Source organism: Sinohyriopsis cumingii, chromosome 1 (genome assembly GCF_028554795.1).
Source record: "Sinohyriopsis cumingii isolate HCF-2022 chromosome 1, ASM2855479v2, whole genome shotgun sequence".
Lineage (NCBI taxonomy): Eukaryota > Metazoa > Mollusca > Bivalvia > Unionida > Unionidae > Sinohyriopsis > Sinohyriopsis cumingii.
In genome coordinates, this window is record NC_142961.1 from 53,355,468 (window position 1) to 53,382,076 (window position 26,609).

At 36.3% G+C, this 26,609-nt stretch overlaps 1 protein-coding gene across 3 annotated transcripts in view; it reads right to left on the bottom strand.

Moving 5' to 3' along the window:
• The window catches only part of LOC149806881 (uncharacterized), a 164,042-nt gene that overhangs the window by 13,000 nt on the left and 124,433 nt on the right, over positions 1-26,609 (bottom strand). For all 3 annotated transcript variants that reach the window (XM_089959097.1, XM_089959101.1, XM_089959088.1), the window contains 3 exons: positions 23,182-23,254; positions 20,960-21,118; positions 3,311-3,484 (listed from right to left, as the gene is read on the bottom strand). In XM_089959097.1, coding sequence (XP_089815223.1) covers positions 3,311-3,484; positions 20,960-21,118; positions 23,182-23,254 — 406 coding nt within the window. The remainder of the gene's footprint in view (positions 1-3,310; positions 3,485-20,959; positions 21,119-23,181; positions 23,255-26,609) is intronic.

Sequence of the window (26,609 nt, forward strand, 5' to 3'; positions counted from 1 at the left end):
AAGAGCTTGTGCAGCAAATATGACATGATAATATAATACTACAGGATAGATGCTGATTGTCATGATTGCTCAGTTTGCTCAGCCCCAGTTTGTAAGTCATGTATGAACTAAGGTATTATTACAAGCCATGGTTTGATGTCTAAACACTGCCGCAGACTAGAGTTAATCTCTTACGCAAGTCTACCGTGACCAGAGAGAAGACCTGACATCTTCAATCGGCACAGGCATTGGATCGTGCGACTTCCTACCTATGTGTTACAGCTTAGTCCTAAGATCAGAAGAACCTGCGAGCGACCGGGGTGTGTTCTAAATCCACCCCACGTGGACAGACAGCGAGAAGGACTTTATCTGCTAAGTTTGAATGGATCGGGTCAAAGTGACACCCAATCAGAATTGAGATAGAGGGTGTAATAACAATTTCGATCCAAATTATAACTTCTAACTAGCAAGCGAAAACTTAGTCTTGCCTAGGAAGATTGCTGAGCACTATAGGGTTACTCCAAGGAAGCCACTCATAATTTGGCAGTAAAACTTAAGAGATTATAAGGAAAGATAAAGCTTTGTAAATGTCAGTAAGTTATTTTGCTTGATTTTTGCAGAATATTATGGCATTGTAATTATGTGTAGTATGCATACTTAATTACTAGGATCGTTTAGTACATAGAATTACCTTCGTAGTGTTCATTTACAGGCATATTTGAGCATTGTGTAGAGAATTATGTAGATTGTTAGCTTGTGGTCAGAATTAATCTTGTCATTCACTATTTGGTTATTTCATAGTAAACTAGTGCATTTATTCATATGATATGTTAGAATTCACACATGCTTGAATTGTGAATTTGGAAAATGGTTGAAGCGTGTAAGATTAGTTAATATGGATGTATGGATATATTAGAACATGGATATTTGAATATTTGTTTAGTTTGTATGAGTTGTAATGTAAAGAAATGTGTCTGATTGTTGTGATATTGTTAGTATAATGGGATTTGGAATATGTACTGATGTGATGTAATTTATTGATGTATGTATGAGAAGTGTGTGTGTGTGATTTGGATCTGTAACAGCTTTGAAAAATTTTCAGTCATATCACTACGATGCCTGCAGTGTGACAGTTTATAGTGATGACATATTTAATTCACAATAATTGTATACCATGCACAAAGCCATATTTAATTCACAATAAATTTATGCCATGCACAAAGCCATATTTAATTCACAATAATTGTATGCCATGCACAGTCATATTTAATTACAATAACTGTATGCCATGCACAAAGCCATATTTAATTACAATAACTGTATGCCATGCATAAAGCCATATTTAATTACAATAACTGTATACCATGCACAAAGCCATATTTAATTACAATAACTGTATACCATGCACAAAGCCATATTTAATTACAATAACTGTATACCATGCACAAAGCCATATTTAATTCACAATAAATGTATACCATGCATAAAGCCATATTTAATTACAATAACTGTATACCATGCACAAAGCAGTGTTTAATTTGGTTGTTCCATTTTGAGAACTCTTCCTATGCAAATTAGCAGCATGGGCTCATCTACAGCAGTCTTCAAAGTAATTAACACATCACACTAGCTACTGGCATCCAATTACTTAATATGTCAAATGGTGGTTGTTTATACCTGACCTCATTGCCTTTGAATTGCCACTATTTAAACTGCCCCAAGGGTAGTTTTACATCAGCTCCAATCAGGACTATTTATACATGGCACATGTTACAGGCATATATATATATACATTTTTTTTCTTTTCTATTTTATTGTTGTTGTTGAAGATTACTGAAAATTGTGTTTTTGGAAAGACAACATTCTTAGGGGGTTTGGGGGTAAACAAATCATGTTTTTAGTTTGACATGTCATGCTATGGCATGTGTGGCCTAGGTATTCAGTGCAGCCTGCTCTATCTACAACTTTTCAATAATTCCTGTGGCAAACTTCATTATATTTTCGTGCATATTTTATATTGTCTTTTACGTCTTGTTCTGGGGGCCCTGAGTGGCCAAGTGGTCTGAAGCGCTCACTGTTACAGATCACTGGCATCTCACCTCTGTCTGCATGGGTTCCAGTCTTGGGGTTGGTCAATGCGGGAAAGTGAGAAAGCTTGCCAGTATCTTTTGCTGGGTTGGTGGTTCAACTACTGCTTGTTCTCCAATTTGTTTCAACTGAAATACACCTAGGTAACAAAACAAATGCTGACTTTTAAAAAATTTGGTTACCTATATTATAGCATGATATTCACCAGAAAATCATGAGACAGTGTCGGATATAGATGCACAAGTCATTGATACAGATACATGTGATGGTGATACAGTTGCATGAGACAGTGATACAGGTGGTTGAGCATGTGATACAGGTGCATGATGTGGTGATAGTGCATGAGACTGTGATACAGAGGAATGAGATGGCGATAGAGATGATACATGAGACTGTGATACAGAGGAATGAGATGGCGATCGAGATGATACATGAGAATGATACAGAGGAATGAGATGGCAATTGAGATGATACATGAGACTGATACAGAGGAATGAGATGGTGATCGAGATGATACATGAGACTGTGATACAGAGGAATGAGATGGCAATAGAGATGATACATGAGACTGATACAGAGGAATGAGATGTTGATCGAGATGATACATGAGACTGTGATACAGAGGAATGAGATGGCAATCGAGATGATACATAAGACTGTGATACAGAGGAATGAGATGGCAATCGAGATGATACAGATTCATGATGCAACCTAACTATTATAAAAAAACTAAGTGTATTCATACACCATTTGCACAACAAAAAGTAAAAAAAATTCATGCTGTCAGAAAACAGAAAAAAAATATTTGATTCAGTGTCCAAGAATAAACAAAAAATCCAAATAACCAAATCTAAAATGTGATATAAGCTACCCTTTAGATCACCCAGCAAAGTAAGCACACATTGTGTACATCAATGAATTAAAAAAAAAACATTCCTTGCTTAGTTTTATCTAATTCATTTCAGAATTACTCCACAAGACAATGCAAGCAATTCAGAAAACAAAACTTCACACAGGAAGCAAAATATGACATATTTTTAATCTCCTATCATTGTCTTCAGTCCATGACAATCTGCAAACATAAAGCTCAGAGTGGTATCAGAGTTTATTATTGTTAGGAACAATTTGGCCTGCAAAATTTATATTAAAAGTTCATAATACAATTAATCTGCAAGATCTGGAATGGTTGGTATCTCTGGCATATGAAAATTTTAGCAGTCTAAATATCTAAAAGATTACTTACGCCTAGCTTTCTGGATGACCTCTACGATGTCCTCTCTATCTATTTTCTCTAGGTAGACACAAAGCATGTCCAAAGCCAAACAAGTGTTTCCACTGCTGATAATCCAGTCCATCAATAAGGCCAGGCTGGGGTTGTAATCATTATTAAACAAGTTGATCTGGTTTTGCTTGTAACCTGCATTGAAAAAAGATTTATGTGGAATGGATGAAGCTGAACATCCTCATGATTGGCAGATGCTGACTGTAATATGACAGTCTACTGTTACGACTTTATGGTCTGAAACTAAGTAACAGAAAAAAGCAAACCAGCAAGTTTAGTAAATTTCAACAAACATTATTTCCATACATGTGAAAATTTCAGAGGAATTTACAGTATTGTGAATTATATCTCAAATAATCTCTGTTCTATCACAAGTCAAAAAGTATAGAATATTCCAAAAATGAATTCCAAATTTTGAATGTGCTGATGTACCAACAGTCTTAAATGTGCTGATGTACCAAGTTTTGAATGTGCTAATGTACCAAGTCTTCTTGTATCATGATGAATGTTTTTGAATTAATTCATAATCATCTCCAAATAGTGATTTTGTACAAAATATCAACGAGCACTTAATAAAACCAATGACTACATTTTAAATAAATTATCCTTTCAAATTATATCTGAACACCTGAAAATGATTAAAAAGACTGACCTTAAGATAGGAATAATTAATTTTGTTGATCTGAAACTTCTATAACAATCTAAGATACAAGAAAATGACAAGATTTTGGGTCAATATTTATCTTCCAGAACATTCAAAGTTTCTATAAAAGAAACTAGACCTTGAACTCAAATATCAGTAAGCAACCTATTTATAACTTAAAAATATCACAAGAAGCAGGTACACACCAAAACTCTATCCTCTGTCATGGACATATGTTAAGCACACAATACAAATTATATATACATAATACTATCCTAATGAAAATAATTACATGTACTAAACAGTTGGATAAAAAGAACAATGTGTGTGATTTGGATTTTTAATAAAGCAATATTTTTCAGTTACATTGTTACGATGTCTCGAGTGTAGCAGTTTATAGAGACATCTGGCACTGAAGCATCACACAGAAGGCAAGCAGCAGCATGTCCCACCCAGTCACATTATCCTGACACCAGGCCGACAAGACCTAACACTGACCTCTTAATGCTGAGTGCCTAGCAAGGCAGCTGATGGTACCATTTTTATAAGTTTTTGGTATGACTCGGCTGGGGTTCGAAACCACCTGGAAATGGCAGATGCTGAGATATCAGCAGAGTCCTTTGTAGGTAAGAAGAGACACTTCTTACCATGTCTTTTCATTTCTGATATAGTCAAATAGTACCAAAATATGCAAACTGGGCAAAAAAGTTTGTAGAACTGACGCTGGGGATTTCTAAAGGCAGCAAGGTTATTGGAAGAAATTGAGATTTTGCCCCCAAAAAATGTAGACAAAGAAGAGAAACAGAATCATAATTGCCTTCAAACCATAAACAACCTTTTTCCTTTGACAGGGCATGGATTTGCTCCTTCTTCTCACAGATGCTAAGGGCAGCAGGAAACCAGTTTTAAGGGTTAGGATCTTGAAGGAAGCTTCATCTAGCAGTTTGAAAGGGGCTTCTGATAAACACCACAACACACACAACATATTACTTTAGGCATCAGTGACTGGAATCTACCAGTTTCTGCAGCTAAAAATAATAATATGAAGGTTTGAATCAATGGCTTGGCCCTTGGGAATTTAAGCATGTTTGACAGGGATGCCATATTGCCCTTGTCATGTTGTGTGAGAAAATTTGTTAACAATTCCTGCTCATGTTTATAAATGTCTTCTGGTAGAATTTGTAATTCAAAGTACTTTGTGTAATGTCAATATGTGCTATATAATATTGCGACTTCAGACCGATTCTGAAACAAATTAACTGTCTGTATTTGAATTAGCCATTGCACTCCTTTGAAGAACCTTGCCGCAGGGCAAGAAACTCCGTTTTAGAGATTTAGAGGCCGGAAACCTGACATTTTAACACCTCAGTGATACTACCCCAGACCATTATCAAAGAGACCACTGGTATCCAATCAGAACTAAAATAGTCAAAATTTGGGCAGGTTTATCATGCAGCCAGACATTATTCTGTTAAATCCATTGGGAATGGATCAGTGCACATCTGGACAATGGCAAGAGCCAGTCATAGGGTAGTTGGAGACACAAGACTGCACTCCGAATGCCAAACTTGTGCGCTCATTCAAAGGGCAGGAAAGGGAGTTCTAGGAACTTTGGATGAGATTGGAACAAAGGCTTCTGAGGTAAAATATCTTCGCTCGAATCTGTCTCACTATCCTAACTAGGTATCGTACAATTTACACGTTATTATGTGCATTTAATTTAGTAGAAATTTAATCTTCCATGTATAGCTGAATTATCAACATGTCATAATGCAATGTATAATGAATTAGTAATATTCAAGATTAATGTATGTTGTTGTTGTGATAAAATCGAGTAGATGATGTAATCTGCTACGATGTTGCATTGTGGTGCAGAACTGAATTTAATAGGGAGTAGTGTTAGACCGTGTACTTGTTTGTATTTGAATATATAGTTGTGGATTGTGCATAGTTAGGCTTTGTTGGCTTTGTGCATGCATAATTAGGCATTTATATTTGTATGTGTCTTTTATAATTTGTAAGGTAGGAAATGCATAGAGTTACATAGGAATATTGTTGATGTTGATAGTTACTATATAGAGAATTAGGGATATGTATGTACTGTATGTATGTATTAGAAGTCGTGATATTATTGTTATTGCCAGAGCCTTTATTATAGAACAAGTGTGTGTGGAATATTTAGATGTGAGTGTATGAGTTGACCTATTGATTTAATTGCCATTATGCTGATGAAAGAGATGTGAGAGTGTGTTAATTCTAGTGTGTTTGAACAAGAAGGCACCACTGTACGTCCCTTCTAATCCACAGGAAGCTTTCCGGGTGGGATCAGATGCCACCTGAAGATGAGAGAGGAGAAGACATGGAGAGCAGGTAGAGATAGGCTGTTGTGCAAGGAATGAGGGATAGAGATGGAAATGAGGGTACCAGGAATATATACAAAGAGGGCCAAGAGAACAGAAACGAGGGTACCTCAAGTACAGGCAAGGAGGCAAAGAGAATGGAAATGAGGGTAACGAAGTAATGACAAAAAGAGTCGGGAAATGGAAACAAGGTACCAGAAGTACCAAAAGGAATACAAGGCAGAAGTTACAGATGAGTAACATGGAAGGGACACGGGAAGAAAACCCTCACACCTTCGAATAGGTTGTGTATTGATTGGAAGCAATTGCATTGAAAAATTGTCCTGTAACGGTGGAATACTGTGATTTAGTTTATTAAACTGTTATACCTTTCATCTTATTAATTTTATATTTTAACATCTTGACTGTTAGCTTTGCTGACTTTGGGCATGGAGCTATTTAACCTTTAAATTGTCCATCCTTCTCTGTGGTTAGTAATAATTCTGCAGAGGGCTTGTGACAGCCCTTAATAGTAGAAATCAAACATTCTGTCTTCAAACAACCGCTCTGGTGGACTAGTGGTTAGAACATCCACCTTGGATGCGAGAGGTTGTGGGCATGAACCATGGCCAAGTCATACCAAAGACTTATAAAAATGGTACTAGCAGCTGCCTCACTTGGCACTCAGAATCATAAGGTTAGGACATGAGTAGGACATGATGCTACACTGTCTGCGACATGATGCCCCAGTGCTAGACATCACTGTAAACTGTAACACTGCAGACATCATAGCAATATGATTGTAACGTTTTTAAAGCTAAGGTAAAAATCCAAACATACACACACACTGTCTTCAAACTGGAAGACAGAATTAAGTCTGCCACTGAATTTGAGGGTGAGCTAGGATTATTGTATTTCTGACTGTACCAACTACAAAAGATTTTCAACTTTGCACTGCAGACCTTAGAGACTATCTCTTGACCTGGACGTTGCAGTTTTCAACCTTACTTGAAAACTTTACCTCGCTGATAGATCACTTGAGCCCAATGTGAAGGTGGAGAATTTGTGGGCTGTTCTAGAGAAGAGACCCCTTGTGCTGCAACAGCAGGTTCCCCTTCTATGAGGTCATATCCTGGGCTGGTCTACCAACAAGTAAAGTAGTCTTCTAATAGTAACCATGATTTTGGGGGGCACAGAGGAGTTATCAGAATGAATTGTGTAGTGGAGGCCCTGACTTTGTATAGCAATTACAAAAATTGCTCTGAAAGGTGGGAAGGCATTAAGCAAGATGACCTTACCTTAGACTGACAGTATCCAGGCCCTCTGAACTGGGACTGGGGAGATATAAAAGAAGAAACTGTTGATCAGTCTCGTCGCTAACAAGCACACCAATGATCTCCCCACAGGATGAACCAGGACTCAGCTACTGATTGGTGCAGAGACCATTAAATGAGGACTAATTTGCCTCTCCTGGACAGATTGTGCAACAGAATAAAAAAATTTTGACCGGAATATGTTGTACACAGATTATAATCCCTAGCAAGGCTACTCTGAAAAGGATGCTCCAAATTTCATTTTTATCAATGTGTTGTCTGAGTAGACCAACACACACCGAGACCTTATTTGGTAGAAACATACCTGGAGGGCTACTGCTTATGTAAAGGGTTGCTTCTTCCCCAGATTATAAACCCTTATGAACTATTCCTTCTGGGCTCCAAGTGTGTGCCCCAACCTGAAACTGTTGTGTATGTGTACAGATAGGAGTGGTGACAAAGTAGGGCTTTTGCCTTTTTGGCCCCTTTGTGTCCCTGACACCTGTCATAGGCTTTACTCTCATGACTTTATTAGCTATATGTATACCATGCATGTTTAGTAATTTATTTATCCATGCATGTAACCAGTCATGGGGGTTGAGTTTACAGAGGAAAATGCCAGAAACATCACATGGGTGTATAATGATGTGCCAAGGTGAATTTGCCCTGCTTGATACCAAGCAATGGATACTCCCCAATGGGATCACCACCTACATGTTTGGTCATCATGCTGTTGTGAACCAACTAACAACTGATACTGATCAATGTATCAACAGAAATCCTGGTGGCAGTTCCATATTTACAGCATCAACTTGCAATTACTCTCACACAAATGCCAGGATGGGAGTCTTTGGTCCACCAGTTGATGGTCCTCATCGGTAATGTGTTGGTTGTCTCTGTATCAACCTGTTAATGAATTGCAAATGCATCAATGGACCATACTGGGTTAGTAAGTGCAAAATTGTCCACCTTCTCACACTCCAGGTACATAAAGATACTGAACAAACTTGTCTCTGAGTGGTTGTAATGATGCTGCAGTGAGATAATTTTCTGAAGAAAAAAAACAGTGAATCGTTTGTCGAATTGCATTGGCTGGTTTTAATCCAGTCATCTGTGACTTCTTTGTTCAATGCTGCTATGACTAATGGAAGATGTGTTACCCATTTCTGAGACTATTCTGGCCTCATCAACAATTCCTGTTGACTGAATAACCATTCTGCAAGAGAACAATTAAATTATTCCACAAAACCTAGGTAATGATGCACACTGACATGACCAATGTGTACTCGCAAACAGCGCTTGGTTAACGTCTCAGCAACAGATCTGAGAAATTCTTTACCAGGATCCACTGGTAACAATTATGGCCATGGGAACAGTATACATGCATAAATGTGATTGGGTGCATCTGTGACACTTTCAGAATCTTTCAACTTTAGTGGATCAGCTTCTTTCATCAACATTGGTTAGCAATTACTTTGTTAATGTGCAATATAGGCCGATAAATCAGCCCCTTACCCGTGATGATGTTTATTTTTGGGTTAGGGACTAATATCACATATTCATTGAAAGCTGGAATTATTCGCAGCCCTTTTTGTCTGCACACATAAGTGTACATTTTATAAACTTAACAGTATTTCTCGTGTCTATGAAGTGACTGTCAGCTGAAGGGTTCTTTTGGTGACATGCACATTATATTTCTGAAGCAAATGTTTGGTGACTTGTAATATAGAATAGTACAACCATCTAGCCTATGGCCATTTAAAATTTCGTGCTAGATATGGCTGTTACCAATTACCCATGTCTAAAGTGTATGCAGGATTGTTCAAGAATGATTTGCATGCTGCAAAATTGCAAATTTTAATGAACAGATGACATCAGACCCACATATTGTTCATCAATATCTACATAGATTTGGGGGGTTGATTTATCGGACTATGTGCAATCAACCCTGTCTATCATGGACATAATCAGGTGGAAAAAACAACAAAATCAGCCTCATGGAATTCATTATGTGTTTGGATATCAAACCAACCACATGAAATCTTTCTTGGTATTGGTTGGTAAATTTGCCATGATGCTTGTTTGGCCAACCATGTTTGAGCAATCCCACAAGTGACCTTTGCTGCAATAGCTAACTTTTCTCTGGCAGCTTCACCTCTCCAATGCCCACGGATAATGTCCAGCTTTATGTATTCATTGTTTGTATTAATATTAATCTGATTTTAATGAGTGGACTTTTGTCTGCCTCCAAGTGGACTTTGTCCTCCAAGTGCATTCTTGGCTATGATACCCAGTTTAACAACCACATTGTTGCATTGACATGAACATATATCATTTGATGCTTTATAAGCAAGGTCATGTCAGTAACATGCAGCTTCAACACAGATGATAGGTGCTTCACTAGGCTTTGGTTGGTTGTTAGAATCAAGTCTTATATCAAGTCATGTACCAGGCCCACTGTAATTTTATCCAGGAAGAAGCTTTTCACCAGAGTATTTATTCCATGCTATCCCTGGTATCTTTGCTAATGCATCCACGATATCAAAACTGTTGACTTTTTTAAAATAGAGGTAAACTTGTTTGCTCCAAATCAAACACAAGTTCCAGTAATCGCCCTTGTCCATCACATGTCTGAACTTGAGTTGGATTTGCGGTACATGTTTTGTTCAGCATCACACAAAGTATGAAGATTTGATGGTATTATTAATCTTGTATTATTCAATGGCATCACAAAAAAAGTAAATTTGCAGATGCTTTTGGTACAAAAAGAGTTTTCCATCATTGACTTCTCTGCACAAGCAACACCTAAACCATCCAAGCATAGTGATAGAACCATGTTTCCAAACTCTGTGCACTAATGATTGGATTAGGAGAAACCCAACTGCTGTTAAATATGGCTTTACAATGGCTAACACGGGATCAGCTGTACAAGACTATACCATCAACTGACTGATCATCAACAATGTCATGATGTTTCAGAAGATTTTAAAAAAGCACTGAGTGATAAAAGATCATTGAGAAGCAGTGGTGTTACCACCATCAATTTCTTTTCCACCACTGATGAAACACCTACTTCTGATCATTTAGATGCAAAGAAAAACATTGTGTAAGATTTGATGCTTGAGAACCAAGCCAATCCCACACAAATATTTTCATGAGGCCTGGACAAAAACACTGACATCATTTAATAGACTCTATGATACGCATATGTATCAAAAGTATAACATGTCTTTTTGTGCCCTTGATATTGCAAACATTAATTGGACCTGGGGTACCATTGACCACATGTGGGATAAATTTTGTGAAATGTTTGTGTAGATCACAAGGGACCCATATAGATGTCTCATCATTGATTTGACTGGAACTTGCAGGGTAAATATTGTGTGGGTTTGGACACAAATGTGTCTTGCATGCCAATTTAACAATCAAGTACAATCATATAAAATGTCTGAAAGTGATGTTAGGGAAAAGCATGGGAAACAACACAAAGAAGCTGCTCAACAACACCAAGAACTGAATTGAATAGAAGGCTGCAAAAAACAGTAAAAGAGATGTTGCAGTCATAGCAGGCTTTGAACAAACATTTACTTCTCTGATTAAACCCACAATGGAAAAAGCCAAACATGCTGAGAATATTAAAAAGGCTACAACAGCCACGATGAAACAAGTGGCAGTGTTCACTGGAACAAAAGAAGAATCAAGACCAACTCATAAGACAACTAAGCACACCAAGGACATAAAAAAGCCAAAACAGCAACTGCAGAAATGATTATTTGCTTGCCAGAGATGGTGGCTGAAGTCAAAGAATCACTTTAAATACCAGTCAATGATGGAAACACTGAAATGTAGTTGGGGTGGGGTAAAACTAATTTTAATTATGTAATACTTGCCTGTTGCTATTGCTTAGCTATCTATTTTCATGCTGAAAATATACCATCCGTACGATGTGAATACATCCTCCCAGAATGTCGAAAAAGCCAGTATGACCCTTTGACCTTTTGCACACCACTCGGTCGCATACCATGCGCAGAAGGTAGATGTACCTATATGTCATCTTTTCAGACGACAATTATGCAAGATATTAGAGTGGTTGGGAGGAGGATATTTGGCAATAGCAACAGGTAAGTACTGCATAATTAAAATTAGTTTTACCCACCCACCCCAAACTACATTTTAATAGCAGCTATTACTTATCCTGTCGCTGAATTTGTCAGTAAGGTGGGTAGGCTGATATCCAACTAATCAAAAACAGAGAAATTAAATGTACTCACACTAGCAATCATTACATCAAGGTTGGGGATAAAGATTCCTTCTTCAGATGAATGAAGTGTTCCTCTACTAAACAACCTAGAAATGATCGCAGTACTTCTAATGCTGCAAGGGTGCATCAACACAGTATCTTAAGTGTCAAGGAGACACATGTCCCTTCTCTTTGTGTGGAAGTCTGGAGCCTCTTCTGCTGGGCCACCTTGGAGAACATCACCTGTCAGGTTCACTATTAGCATTAGTGGACAGTCTGTCGAGGTAGAACAAAACAGGCCTCAATGAATGATCTTTTCACTGCTTGGTAACAAAGTCCCATTCTCATTATGGGGAAACCATCTGGTGGACTTGTTTGCAACCAGGTTCAACAGCAGACTTCTCTTTTACATTTCTCCAGTCCCAGGCTAAAAAGCATGGGCAATGAATGCATTCATGTTCCAGTGGAATCATCTTTTCGCATGTACATTTCCACCATTTCAACTACAGTAAAACCCTTTATGAGAGACCGCCCCTTCTGCCAACCAAAAGCAGTCTCTCAAGACAGGTGGTCTCTCATAAGAGGTGTGTGAAAATGGACTGGTTTCCAAGGTCAATAGTTAGCACTGTTGAAGAAGAAAAAATATCCATACTCACTGTACATGTACCATATCCTTTATTCATAAATCTTGTTAAATATTGCATGCATTCCTCACAAAATAACTTTATATAATAAAGATGTACATTTTCAAACAACGTGAATAAAATTTATATTTGAACATCGCATGAATATGTTCTTTCTTCCAGTGTTAGAATTTTTCTTTATTTTCATCGGAGGTTCTGCCATTGTTATTAGTGTTGACGTAATAACAGCTTGATGTATTTCGGTTTTGATCAGGTTTTGGGGAAATGAGGAATAAATATTTATTATGTACCAATGAATGAAACCAAAAGACATAATTAACTTGGCAAGAAACAATACATTTATTTTGAGACGAAGTTTAAATCACCAGCATTATAGCTCAATAAACAAAGGTTGCAATCATCTGCACCCGGGTAAAAGATGGTGGCTTGGTAAAACGCCAACAAAAGAAATATATATATTAAAATAAAGAATCCGGAAGTGATTCTCACTTACTAGTATTAAAGAGAAAGAGCTCATTCAACCCCTAGGCATTACAGATTAACTGGAAAGACAAATGATGTACTTAACCCTACACTGAAGCCCTTTCAGCATTGTGTGGATTTTCACAAAGAAAAAAAAAATACAAACCTCTAAATTGACTGCGTATGTCAATCATTACTGCCTATGATGAAAAAATGGTTAATCTTACTGGATATTTACATGACTTCAGCACTACAATGGCAGTTAGTGACATGTACTTTAGTCTGTTTTACTGCAGTTTACAAATGACACCATACTCTGGACTTCACAGAACCGGTAGCTAGCCAATTTTTTATATAAATACCTTATTAGAACAATATTTAGGATTTATGTGGTCATTGTTACAAAGGATAAAACAATGGTTAGTGGTATCTCACTATATGGTTGTTCAATTTAGTGTTATTTAATGTGCACTTTGTTTTCATACTACATGTATCCTGAGCTCTCCTGTTTACAAAGGATTAAGTCAAGGTCAGAGGTGTCGCTCTGTTTTTTACGATGCGGTTGTTCATAGCAGTGTCAAAATACATTATTTTGCCAAGACATTGTGGTCACTGGTCACGTTCATCATGTGGTTGCTCTTAACGGATTTATATAATAAAATCAATCCGTGCATTACGATTGTGGTCGGAAATGACAGGTGGTTGCTCATAGCAGAGGTTGCTCATAACAGTTTTTACTGTACTACCTCAAGTTCTACAAAAAGTCAGAACTTCCAATGCCCATGTTATTCCCATAGCCCCAATGTGGTCCCAACAATCATGGTTCAGTGATATTCTAGATCTGTTAATAGATCAACCCTGGTCTCTACCTCATATGACGGATCTTCTGTGGCATTACAGGGACTCCGATCTAAATAACAGCCCACACAATGTTTACCTTCATACTCAGCTCATCTCATCTATCTTCCAGAAAATGTTTTTGGGCCAGGTTACAACTTGCATCAATCAGACATGAGGATCTTCTACATCCAAGGTGTCCAGCGCCAGATGGAGAATTTGTTGTAATTGTTGCAGTATGAAACATTTATCTTATCTGTCCTTCAGTAGCATCCATTGCTGATTTCCATTTGTTTCATTTTGAGAATGCTCAGTATCAACTATCAACAGCACAGAAGTGCTATTTCCAACACTTAATTTCTCTCAGAGCATATTATTTGGTTCAGATTTGCAACATGCTGATCTCATTAAGTATTTTGAGCTTCAGAGATCTATCTCCCACTCTCTTATGCACAGATGAAATCTCTCTTGTGTTTTATGGTCTTGGTCAAAAGCTCATTATGAACCATTGAGTGAGGCTTCCTATGAGGACCTCACACTCGAGATTGTTTTAACTCATGCTTTGTGTTGACATTTGCTGTCTTCAATTTAAAGGGAATTGCAAATTCATTTTTCTCCTTCGTGAGCCTGGTTTTTAGCAAAATATCATTAATTTTTTTTACCTCCATTCCACTTTAATCTGAGCTGAGGATGACTAAGACAGGCTTTTATGTCCAGTTAGGGAACTATGCTTCTATCTTAATGCCTCCAAAGAGAAAAGGAAGGGTAGGAAATGTCTCTCCTTCCTCTTAAGGGCTCCAATGATATTTCAGTATCTACTATTTCACAGTGGAATGTCACTACAATCAGAAGAGCTTATCAGTGCCTTATTGATAGAGACTCTTATGGAAACCAAAAGACCATGAGGTTCGAGGGTATGATACGCTACCCAGGGTTCACACCCTGGTTTACGATGAGTGCTGCATCTCCACCCTCCTGGATGGATGTGACATGCTATTGTGAACATAAGTGTTTGACTTCTCTCATCTGGCTGAGTGGGGGAGGCAATCCACTCCTCAAAGGTTCATTCCCTCAAATTGGAAGGATCCCACCTGTTTGAGAAGACACTGGTCCCATAAGTGTTTGGACACAGAAGTGTTCTTCAAGCATGCAGTGATCCCCTTGGGGCTCTGCATGAGAGAAACCTGAAAAAACAGAAAATGAAGGGGACTGATGAATCCTCCTCCCTTGATAAGTGTGTTTGGAATCAGCTAGATTTAAGACTTCATCAGGCCACATTTTGCAAAATATACAATGAATAGTTTGCATTCTGAACATGTGAGGCAGTTTGGGTGTGTTTCCCAAGGGCCTTTTTGAGTCCATACTTTTTAATAGAGTGTCTGGACATTATTCTAGGAATAAAGTTATCTGAAAGAGAATAAATAATGACAATACATTATAATGTCACATGTGAAATCTCATCTGTATGGATATAGTGTGTGCTATGTACACCCCAGTGTATGCAGAAGGTAAGCAAGGAACTCACTTGTTAGGAATTTTCGTCTTTTCTTAGCAAAGAAAGACATTTGAATTTTTCAATCTTTACTCTTCCCCAGGAGCAATACAGACATGCACAATACCAATGCAGTGCAAGTCCTGCAAATATTTATGAATATATAATAGTGAAATGGAAAAAACACTTAACAGATGTTTGGTCGATTATTTAAAAGAAAGGAATGCCAATTCCTGCTAAAAAGAAAGGATAAAGAAAAGCCTGTCCTAGACAAGAAAGCTAACATGAAATCTTGCTGTTTGCAAATGCTGCATTTAGGAATATACCCTTTTCTGAGAGGTAATTCAGTAATTACTTCATTCTGGACCATTAAGCATTAGAAATTCAGTGATATCAATGATGTGGGTCACAACTTAAAACTGAGGGAGCAAAACTGTTTTTATTTTGAATAAATAATGAAAAATAGAATCCTAGTACTGCCCTCTCTTACATAAAATGCTTGGTGCCTTGATGGGTAAATGATAAAAGAACACGGTCCAAAAGGCCATGTGAAAACCCCCCTTTCTTATCATTCTTCATTTCAATTTTTGTTGTGAACAACATAGGATTATTATTAAAACCCCACTTTCTCATCATTCTTCATTTCAATTTTTGTTGTGAACAACATAGGATTATTATTAAAACCCCCCTTTCTTATCATTCTTCATTTCAATTTTTGTTGTGAACAACATAGGATTATTATTAAAACCCCACTTTCTCATCATTCTTCATTTCAATTTTTGTTGTGAACAACATAGGATTATTATTCTTATTTCAAAACAAGTGTATGACCTGGACAATAGAAGCCGAAAGTTGTAGCTTCTATTCCAAGGACAATTGCCAATTTCAGTTTTTTATATTATGAATTTCATTCCAAAAATGTACACAAATAAAAAATAATTTACAAATCCATCTTCCTCTTATTTATTTTAAAAAAAGTGATCGTAATTTATGAAATTTTGTAAATATTTATTTGGTATTTACAATTTCAATAGTTAAATTATGTAGATAAATACAATATGTTGTTTGATGCTTTATGGCACATAAACACAAGTAGGTTACTTACTGCAGTGTGGCAGTTTATAGTGATGTCTAGCACTGGGGCATCATGCTGCAGACATGCAGCATGTCATATTATCCTGACACTAGGCTGAACAGTCCTAACACTAACATCTTAATGCTGAGCAACTAGCAAGGCAGCTGTTAGTACCACTTTTAGAAGTCTTTGGTATGACTCGGCCATGGTTTGAACCTGTGACCTCCTGCATCATATGCGGAATTGGTTACTCATTGCCAAGGAAATTGGAGTAAAGCATCTTACCCAGCAAGGTACCATACTGCCTCACCTAGGCTGATCAAATGGCAGGATTCAAAGTGGCATATTTTCAGTTGGTGGCCCAAACTTGCTAACCACTTAGCGACAATGGCCCCTGCCTCCATTTGTACACATGTAAGAGGATAAATCAGGCATATTCTAAGTATCACAGGGGTAAATACAATGCAGAATATAGGAATATTTGTGTGTAATACTTTGATTGAAAGAAATGGCACAACATTTTTTTTGCCCTCTGCTATCCTTCACAATTGCACGGTACACACTTCCTAATATAAGATAAAATAATCCCTTTCCTTTTTTCTTTAATTTTTTTCTTGCATAGAGACAGGTTCACCATGTTATGAGTGTAAAAATAATTTACTGTAACTATATATCTGAAAAATGGTAAAGAAAATGATCGTATTATCATTTGCCTTTTACGTCTTGTCAAAACTGACTGAAAGTATGACATGTTTAAAGCAAGCAAGTGCCTTATGGTGATCTATTAAGAGGCATTAAAAAAAGCATTTAAAATAATGTAATATATATTGTTGCTGCAGGCACAGACTATTAAAAATTGTAGAGCTATCAATTGTTTTACAAAATTTTCCAAACTGAAGCAAACAAAGTAACAAACAATCAACCAACCAAATAAATTCTGAGAGCACTAAACTCTATACAGCGAAAACCTACAAATCTTGATGGAGGTATCCGAAGGCAGTTATATGAAGCAAAGAATTAAGCAATGACACATTAATGCATTGAGAAAAATAATACAAAGATGACATACGAGTTTTACTCTTGATGGTTTAATAATAATAGGTCAACATTTATCAGCTTTTTAAGGAGCTGATGTCTTTCAAAACTAACCAAGAAGCAGTCATATTTATTTTCTTGAAGAATACAACAAATCTTGCCAAATTATTAAATTAAACTCTTATTTATTTTGGTACTAATTTTGGGCACTATTGCAGAGATAGTGCTGACTTTAAAAAAGGTGTCGCCAAAGAATCACCAAACTCAACATTCTGTCGCCAATTTAAAAAAATATTGCCATGTTCATAATACAGTACTATTCGTTTATCTCAACATCCTCAGAACCAAGGTAATATTGTCGTCATAAGTGGGTGTTTAGATAAGTAAGAAGGGGCTGAAAATAAATTGAAATTTCGCATACAAGTGAAATTTCTAAAGAGATGATGTCATCAGTGATTAGGATTTATGTAGAGAAAAAATAATAATAGAAATTTGATTAAATGAAGACAACTAGTCTGAAATACGCTTGTATATTGACAACTTACATTTGTGGAGTATACTCCATAATGTGTTAAATAATATACATGCATTTGAAAAATCCTTGAATTAGAAAATTCATGTATCAGTCAAATCCCATTAGAAAACATAACTAAAACATACATATATATAAAATGGTAGTCCTTGTTTGATCGACATAATAGTTACAAACATGTTTCCCGGAATAATTCACTCTGATATTTATTCTCCTAGCAGCACATGGCTGAATAGTTGTTTATATGCTACATGTACATAATTGGTCATGTATTTAAATTGGCCTAGATTTTGGTCAGCCAGAGACAACTACCAAGGGGATGAGGCTATTCATGTGAACAAATTAAAAAGTTTTAACATTCTTGTGAGATGTCCCACCTTCATTTAACTCGACAGCCAGAATATCTATTGTTTGAAAATATTGGAACTTTAATTGGGTTTATAAACTGCCATTGGTAATGATTGTAAGCATGAACATTTTTGTTGTAAACAGGAAACTTTTACAGCAAAATAAATATGTTCCAATCACTATGAAAAATGAAACAATGCTTTTATTTAAGTTTGTTGCTGACTTTCTGTGATCAAAGGTCTTTGGCTTGCTTTGAAGAAGGTTCATGTGTTATTGAAGGCCCTGCTAAAGGCCCTCTTTTATGGACCAAATAAATGCCAGTTTATTATTGCTGCAGCAAAATCAAATAATTTTAAAACATTGACCACGACATAATTTTTTTCTTCTCGTTTGCTTAGTATACATATAAAATGATCAATTATTCACAGGTAATAAGTTTTCTTTGAAGTTTCACCAAAACTATTTTTTTTCTGGCAGATTTTTCTGGTAGACTGTAGTCATTCCCATTCCCAATTTCAGAGGTGGTCAATTGTAGCTAGTCAGGTAGCATGACTGTTTGTGTTATATTACAGCACAGAGTACTAAGGCCAGACATTAGCATAAGTGGATTATGCTATAACAATGCCATGTTAGGGTGGTTTGAAAGCATGAACAAAGGATTTGTTTATGTAACAATAGATTCCAGTGCAATTTTATATCCAAGTTTGCAGTTTCCTGCCATGGTGCCTTTGACTTTCTCAACTCCAAACCCAAGGGTGTATATACAATTTTTAACAGCCAAAAATGTTGTTGCAAAAAAGATCGGCAGATAGTACATTTTGTCGCCAATAAGGAAAAAAAATCACAATTTCCAACATTGGCAAAGCCCAGTGTGATCCCTGCTATTGTATGAACATTCTATATTAGAATATTTGTTATACCAAAGTATGTTATAACAAGGTTTTGCTGTAATCATGGGGTTGGGGGAGAGATGGTTACTGGAAAATATTATTACAGGGAACACAAATTATTCCTTCTGATAACAATTATATACAAAGTCTATTTCATTTAATAAAAATAAACAAAAAGACCTGAATTCATGTACTTTAGACTAACATAAAATTTGAAACTATCAGCTTAAATATTTTTGGTTTATCAAAAAAAAACTTTCATGCCATATTCACATTAAACTCGTACAAGCCTTTAATCTTAATTCTTAATAAATAGATAACCAAATGAAGTTGTGCTTTCAAACACAGAATAAACATCACAAGGTCAACCAGATACGTTTGTTCACATATATTCTATGAACAGCTCAGTTGGGGGTAGAAGGGGGAAGGAAAAATCACTCATTCCAAAGTTAAACTGGGAACATCAATGGTGTCTCTTTATTACCAATCAAAGATGTTTGAACTGTGCACATATTCTTTTTTATTTTTTATGGCAGAAATTTTTATACACAGTAAACAATACATTTTTCATATTAAAGTGGGAAGCACTTCCAGAGATGCTGATTTAAGTTAGGTTTACCATCCAGTAGAAGCTGATGTGTATGTGTATGTAAATATGTGTCAGCATTGGTGGTTGTTTCATTTATATTTACAAAAGGCATTAACTGATTTCTCTTTCTGCCCATTATCCTTGATTAAAGTGATCTTTTAATTACGTAAAATACCAAAGCCATAATTGTCTCCCTTTAATACTCCAGAAACTGAAATACTGAGTTTGTGAAATGCATTTCCAATATGCATTTCGAAACACAACATTATATCAGAATGCATTTCTGAGATGATTAACAATGAACAGTGCGGTGAGAGTTAACAAAAAATTCAAACGAAATGCAAAATGAACACACTTCATTTAGCAAATATATGCATTTTCATGGTTTGTACACAGTTTGCTGTGTGCCAATATTTGCCAGAGGTCTTGGGAATAAGGATCTGGGAATGATTTGAAACCCTTTGGTTTAAAGTCTTCTCTTTTGCTTTAATAAACATTTGCTAAAGAACATGGGAATGACATCCAACCCTTTAGTTTAAAGTCTTCCCTTGTGCTCCCACAAACATCTGCCAGAGAACTTGCAATGATTTCAAACCCTTGAGTTTTCCATTGTGCTTTAACAAACATCTGCCTGAGAACTTGGTAAAGACTTAAAATCTTCAGGTTCAACATACTCCAATCTGCCAAAGCACTTTGGAAAAATCTGAAAATGTATGGTTCAGAGTCTTCTCTTGTGCTCCAACAATCATTTGCCAGAGAATTTGGGAAAGATTTCAGATCCCTGAACTCACAGTCTTTCCTTCTGCTACAGCAAATGTTTGTACAAAAACAACTATGTTTGATCCTTAAACTGACATCAGGCTTCAGTTGACATTTCATGTTACCCTGACTTCTAAGCGTGAAATAATTGCTCAAAATACTGCATAGACTGTACATATTTGGTCATGCTGTTCACTGTACATATTTGGTCATGCTATTCACTGTACGTATTTGGTCATGCTATTCACTGTACGTATTTGGTCATGCTATTCATTGCTAAGCACCACTTTATTGGCACTGAGATAATGACAGCAGATTAACTTTCATCTGTAAACTAACAAATTTATGACTTTTGAGGTAGTTAAAAATACATGAAGTTAAAGATCCCATTTTTCATTAACATAATGTTTACCTAATTCCTTAGCAAGTGCCTCCCAGCCACTTTTTTCATCCCCTCCATTCAGTAGTTTGGCAGATGTCTTCAGCCAGCTGGGGAGGTTGTGGCAGTGTTTTTCAATGTTACCACTGCTGTGTGACAGACTGATGGGTGGCAGGACTGGGGTGCTGAACTCTATAATGCCAAAAAATATTAACAACTAGACACAACATTGATCTTTTACATGTTCGCAGAAAAAATAGTATTCAAGAACATACTTTCTTGAGATAACATTAAAAACAAAATGTTTTATATCTTCTGAGTCTACAAAAACAACCTGAATCTTGTTGTTCTATGGTTTAACACCTTTTTCAGCACAAGATAGGCTATACATGGCAGCCAGTATAAATGGTGGAGGAAGAACCCGGGAAAAGCCTGGAAAGAACCGGTGACCCACGAGAAGCTACTAGCAAGCATTCTCACATACCCACATTGGCCGAGCCCATGACTCAAACCCATGCAGAAAGAGGTGAGATGGCAGTGACCTGTAACAGCGAGCGCTTTAGAACACTCTTTAAAACCTGAATGTTGTTGTTGTTGTATGGTTTAACGCCTTTTTCAGCACAAGATAGGCTATACATGGCAGCCAGGATAAATGGTGGAGGAAGAACCCGGGAAAACCTCGGAAAGAACCATCGACCCACGAGAAGCTAGTGGCAAGCTTTCTCACATACCCACACTGGCCACTTGGGGCCCCCATATGCATGTAGTAGTGGAAAGAACCGGCAACCCACAAGAAGCTACAAGCAAGCATTCTCACATACCCACATTGGCCGAGCCCATGACTCAAACCCATGCAGACAGAGGTGAGATGGCAGTGATCCGTAACGGTGAGCACTTTAGACCACTTGGCCACTTGGGGCCCCCATATGCATGTAGTAGTGGAAAGAACCGGCAACCCACAAGAAGCTACAAGCAAGCATTCTCACATACCCACATTGGCCGAGCCCATGACTCAAACCCATGCAGACAGAGGTGAGATGGCAGTGATCCATAACAGCGAGCGCTTTAGAACACTCAGCCACTCTGGACCCTTACTTAAATCAAGGCATTACCACAAGCAGTCTGCTGTTTTTGTAAAATATTTTGCTTAAAGTGCTTGCTTCAACAGACAGCATGCTGTGAAACAAAGAAGGTTCCTTAAAAGCATGTAAATTTCTAGACAGTGTTCCCTGCTACTGAACAGGTTTAAATAGCAACAATATGTTGATGTAAAACTCCAACGTTTTAAAAATTAAGGCATAATGTCACTGGTTGCCCTTTTGCAACTTATTCATATCCACTAAAGCTATAATTCAACATGTTTTGTGGTGTTACACAGAAAAAATATATTGGCAATGTATGTACTTAGTAGAATGCTGTTGCAGACATTCAGACATATTTTTTGTTTTGTGTTGAATCATAAAGGATTAGGTATGTATGCATGTAGTTTGTTGTTGTAGGGTTTAACGCCATTTTTCAGCACAAGATAGGCCATACATGGCAGCCAGTATAAATGGTGGAGGGAGAACCCGGGAAAACCTCGGAAAGAACCATCGACCCACGAGAAGCTAGTGGCAAGCTTTCTCACATACCCACACTGGCCAAACACGAGACTCGAACCCAAGCAGACAGAGGTGAGATGGCAGTGATCCGTAACGGTGAGCACTTTAGACCACTTGGCCACTTGGGGCCCCCATATGCATGTAGTAGCATTTTATGGCATCTCGTCATAATAATCTCTCTATGGTGCCAACAAAAGGTCAAGTTAAAAAAACCTAAAAAATTTATATGAAATAACAAGTAAAGATAAGACATGTAAAATCCTTAAGAAACCTTTGAGTATGTGAACAACGAAATTATGCCTCTAGTCTTCTGTTCTCAATATATTCAAATTAGTGATGTTCTTTTGCACTAGGATTTTTTTCTAGCAAACTGAAAAATAATATTCAACACTGCCCTCAAGCTCAAGAATAAAACACAGCTTTTCCTTATCCATAAAAACTTACATAGTGTTAATGGTTCTAACAACCGTTTCTGGAAAAATGTGGTTTTTAATTTGAACGGTTCAGACAACCATTTCTTAAAGGATGTGGTTTTCAATGTAAATGGTTCAATCTTTCATGTTCACAGAAAATTTTTTACCCCCAAAATTGTATTTGATTTTGCCCTCAAGCTCTAGAATTAAATACAGCTTTTTCCTTTGCAGAGAAACTTACGTAACATCAATGGTTCAGGGAACCATTTCTTGAAAGATGTGGTTTTCACTCTTCGATGTTCACAGCAAACAACCTAGCAGAAATAAAACATGAATATTAAACTATCATGATATGACAATTATTATGCTTAGAAACATCTTGAAGGTAAGGTATTGTAATATTTGTTTCTGAAAGCATTTAAAATCAGAATGTGATCAACCATTACACAATTCTCATATACCATAATGACTATAAGTCTTGGGATCCAACAAAAAACTTTCATCACTTCTAGATGTAAAAAAAAAAACAACAAGACAAGAAAGGCAATATCACCATACTGCACACAGCACTGATGATCAGGTCTTGTTAATTTCCTAAGTCAATAAATTATTATTAACTACTATGACTGTTTTTATGTTATTATTTTGCATGTGCATATTTTCCAATATTTCCCACATGAAATAAAATGAAGGTAAATAAAAACTTCAATAATTCATGGGATGCTTAGATTTTACTGGGTGACCGGTACTATATAGAGTGTACAGAACAGTACTTGCACAGTGCAAATTGTAAATCCTTGTTTATTGACAAAAATACTAGATGAAGATTTGCTTTATTCATCATTTTTACCAAATCTTATCTTCCAAATCGCATTTAAAAAAGAATTCAATTGCTATTTTATTTATTTTGACCCACGTGCTCAAGAGTTAAAATTTTTCAGAGATATAAGTGATCTAACAAAGTGATATAAATCATACGAAATGACACACATCTTTAATTATATAAGCTGCATAACCATCATTCAGAATTTTCACATAACTGAACATCATTGACACATTGACTTTGAGTAACCTTGGTGTGACTCCCAGTAATAGATGCATAGTTTGTACATCATTAATTACCCCAATTAGCCACTGCAGCTGAGATCTCACATGAAATATATGCAGCTCACTCATCTAATTCCCATCCTCTTTCACATATACAATACACAGTTAATCTGTTGAGGGTAACCAATCACAATATAAAATTTATAGTCTTTCATATGGAATGTTTACCACTGAATAAACATATTTATTCCTATTTATTCGAGGTCAAATTTCAGCAATGATATACTTTTGTCTCATCTGTCAGCAGATTAAAGACATAACAAATGCTATGATCACAATTTCTGAGAAAATAAATCATATTTCTATCGATTTCATGAAGGTATGTCTCGATGAAAGGTCATTCAAGTTTGCTGGGCCGGCTAGTAAATGGCTACCCAATGCAGATACTAAATGGCATTGGTGAATTCCAACTTTTCAAGCAACTATAAGCAACCAGGTCAGTTAGCAGAAGAAAATGATGCATGTACCCAAAAAAAATTGCAGGGTGGGTGGGTAGGTAATAAGTATGGGAGGTAAAATACGAACTTCATCGGCACAGTTACAATCTTAAATCGATGCATATTAAAAGAGAAATACAACTGTAGTGAAAACAGAGAAGGCATATATAATAGTTTATTTTATTTAGAGAACCACGAATTGGTACATATATGTGAATACTGCTTATATATACATGTCTAATGTATAGCATGAATAGAGTATCAACACCATGTACTCACCTCAAATCTCATCATATACATTGAATCCACAATACAAGTAATTCCATCAAAAATATGCACACACAGAGATTTAAAATATTCAATAATTTTGTCATAGGTCATATTGGTCTGAATTCAGTGGAAAAAAAACAGCACAATCTCGTAACGAATGACGAAGCACATTTACTTTTCAGTACGTCCCAAGTAGGTAAAAGTTAGTTTGCATTTTAAGTTGCCATTGGTAGTGTTCATAAGCATAAACTTTTTCCCTGCAAAAAGGAAACTTTCACGGCACAGTTAACGTGTTCCAGTCAAATTGGAAAATGCAAAAATCCATGATTCCATTGCTTTTATTTAACTTCGGTAATGACTTCCTTTGAAGAAAAGTTCTTTGATTTTATTGAAGATTGTAGTCGGCTTTCTTTGATAAAGGGTGCATGGGTTATTCGTCATTGCTAAAGGACAGCTTTGGAGAACCAAACCAAATGCCTATTGTGGCAGTAACATCAAATAATTGTATTGCATGACTGAGGGTGATTTTTTTCCATTTGCTTAGTATGTTTTCATAACAATCGGTGCTTCAAAGGTAATCTGCTTCCTCTGAAATTTCAGCAAACTATTTTATCTGGGTACATTTTAAAAAAGGAATTGGCCATCCTTTGGGCTATTCGAGTTACTGTTCCTCCCTGCCTATTGAATAAACCAATAAGTAAGATGTTTTTTTTAATTTTTACATTTGTGGTAGTAGCGTCATGCTGCCTTCCATGCATGCATCAGAAATTTAACAACGGGTCAATGGACAATAGATACGCATGTGTTATGGTCTGATGACAAGGATTATTACAGAAAATGTGAGTGTTCTGAAGGATTTAATTCTGAGTGAAAAGAAGAGGAATTTTACTTACCATCCATATACAAATGTCAGTCTTTGTTAGATATATTAATTACTAGCAAGAGGCCAAAAATCAGATGAAAGAGATATTATGAGATAATGCCTTGTCCGGTTGATCTCTGTTACCAGAAATGTCAACAACAAAAAAGAGGATATCTCACAACATACAGTACTCATGCTAGATGTCAAGATAAGCAGATTATGATATAACAATGCACTGTTTAGATGGTTTGTCAATATGGACAAAGAATTTGTTTATGTTACAATAGATAAATTTCAGTGCATTTTATATCCAGTTTGCGGCTTCCTTTCATGGGCCTCTTAATTTCTCCACTCCAAACCAATGGTTGTATATACAAGTTTAAACAGCTAACAATGTCGCCAATAAAAACAAATCACCAGATGGTATATTTTGCCATCAATAAGGAAAAAGAAATCCAAGTTTGTGACATTGGCAAAGCCCATTGCAATCCCAGAATAAAATTTTGATGTTATTTTTCAAACTTTTAAAAAGAAAAAAACTACTTTTTCATGTACAAGAAAAATACATATAAACTTTGAGGAGCCACACCATAATCATCTTGTATTATTCTTGCCCTATCTCTTCCCCAAAATGATAATAAACTTTTTACGTTTTTATTGTACTTTTAAGAAAGAATTTTTTTTGTGTATGAGAAAAATACATGCATATGAAATTTCAGGAGCCACACCATGACCGTGCTATATCTGAATTCGTGTTATAACGGAGAATGCTATAGCGGGATCACACACTTATATATATATATATATATATATATATATATATATATATATATATATATATATATATATATATATATATATATATATATATATATATTTACATACACAGCATTAAAAAACCTATACAGACATGTGCAAAGTGCCAAAAAACTTAACATAAGCCAGTAAAATGTGATATGTATTTCACTGTGGCCTTTTTTTATACATGTGTAG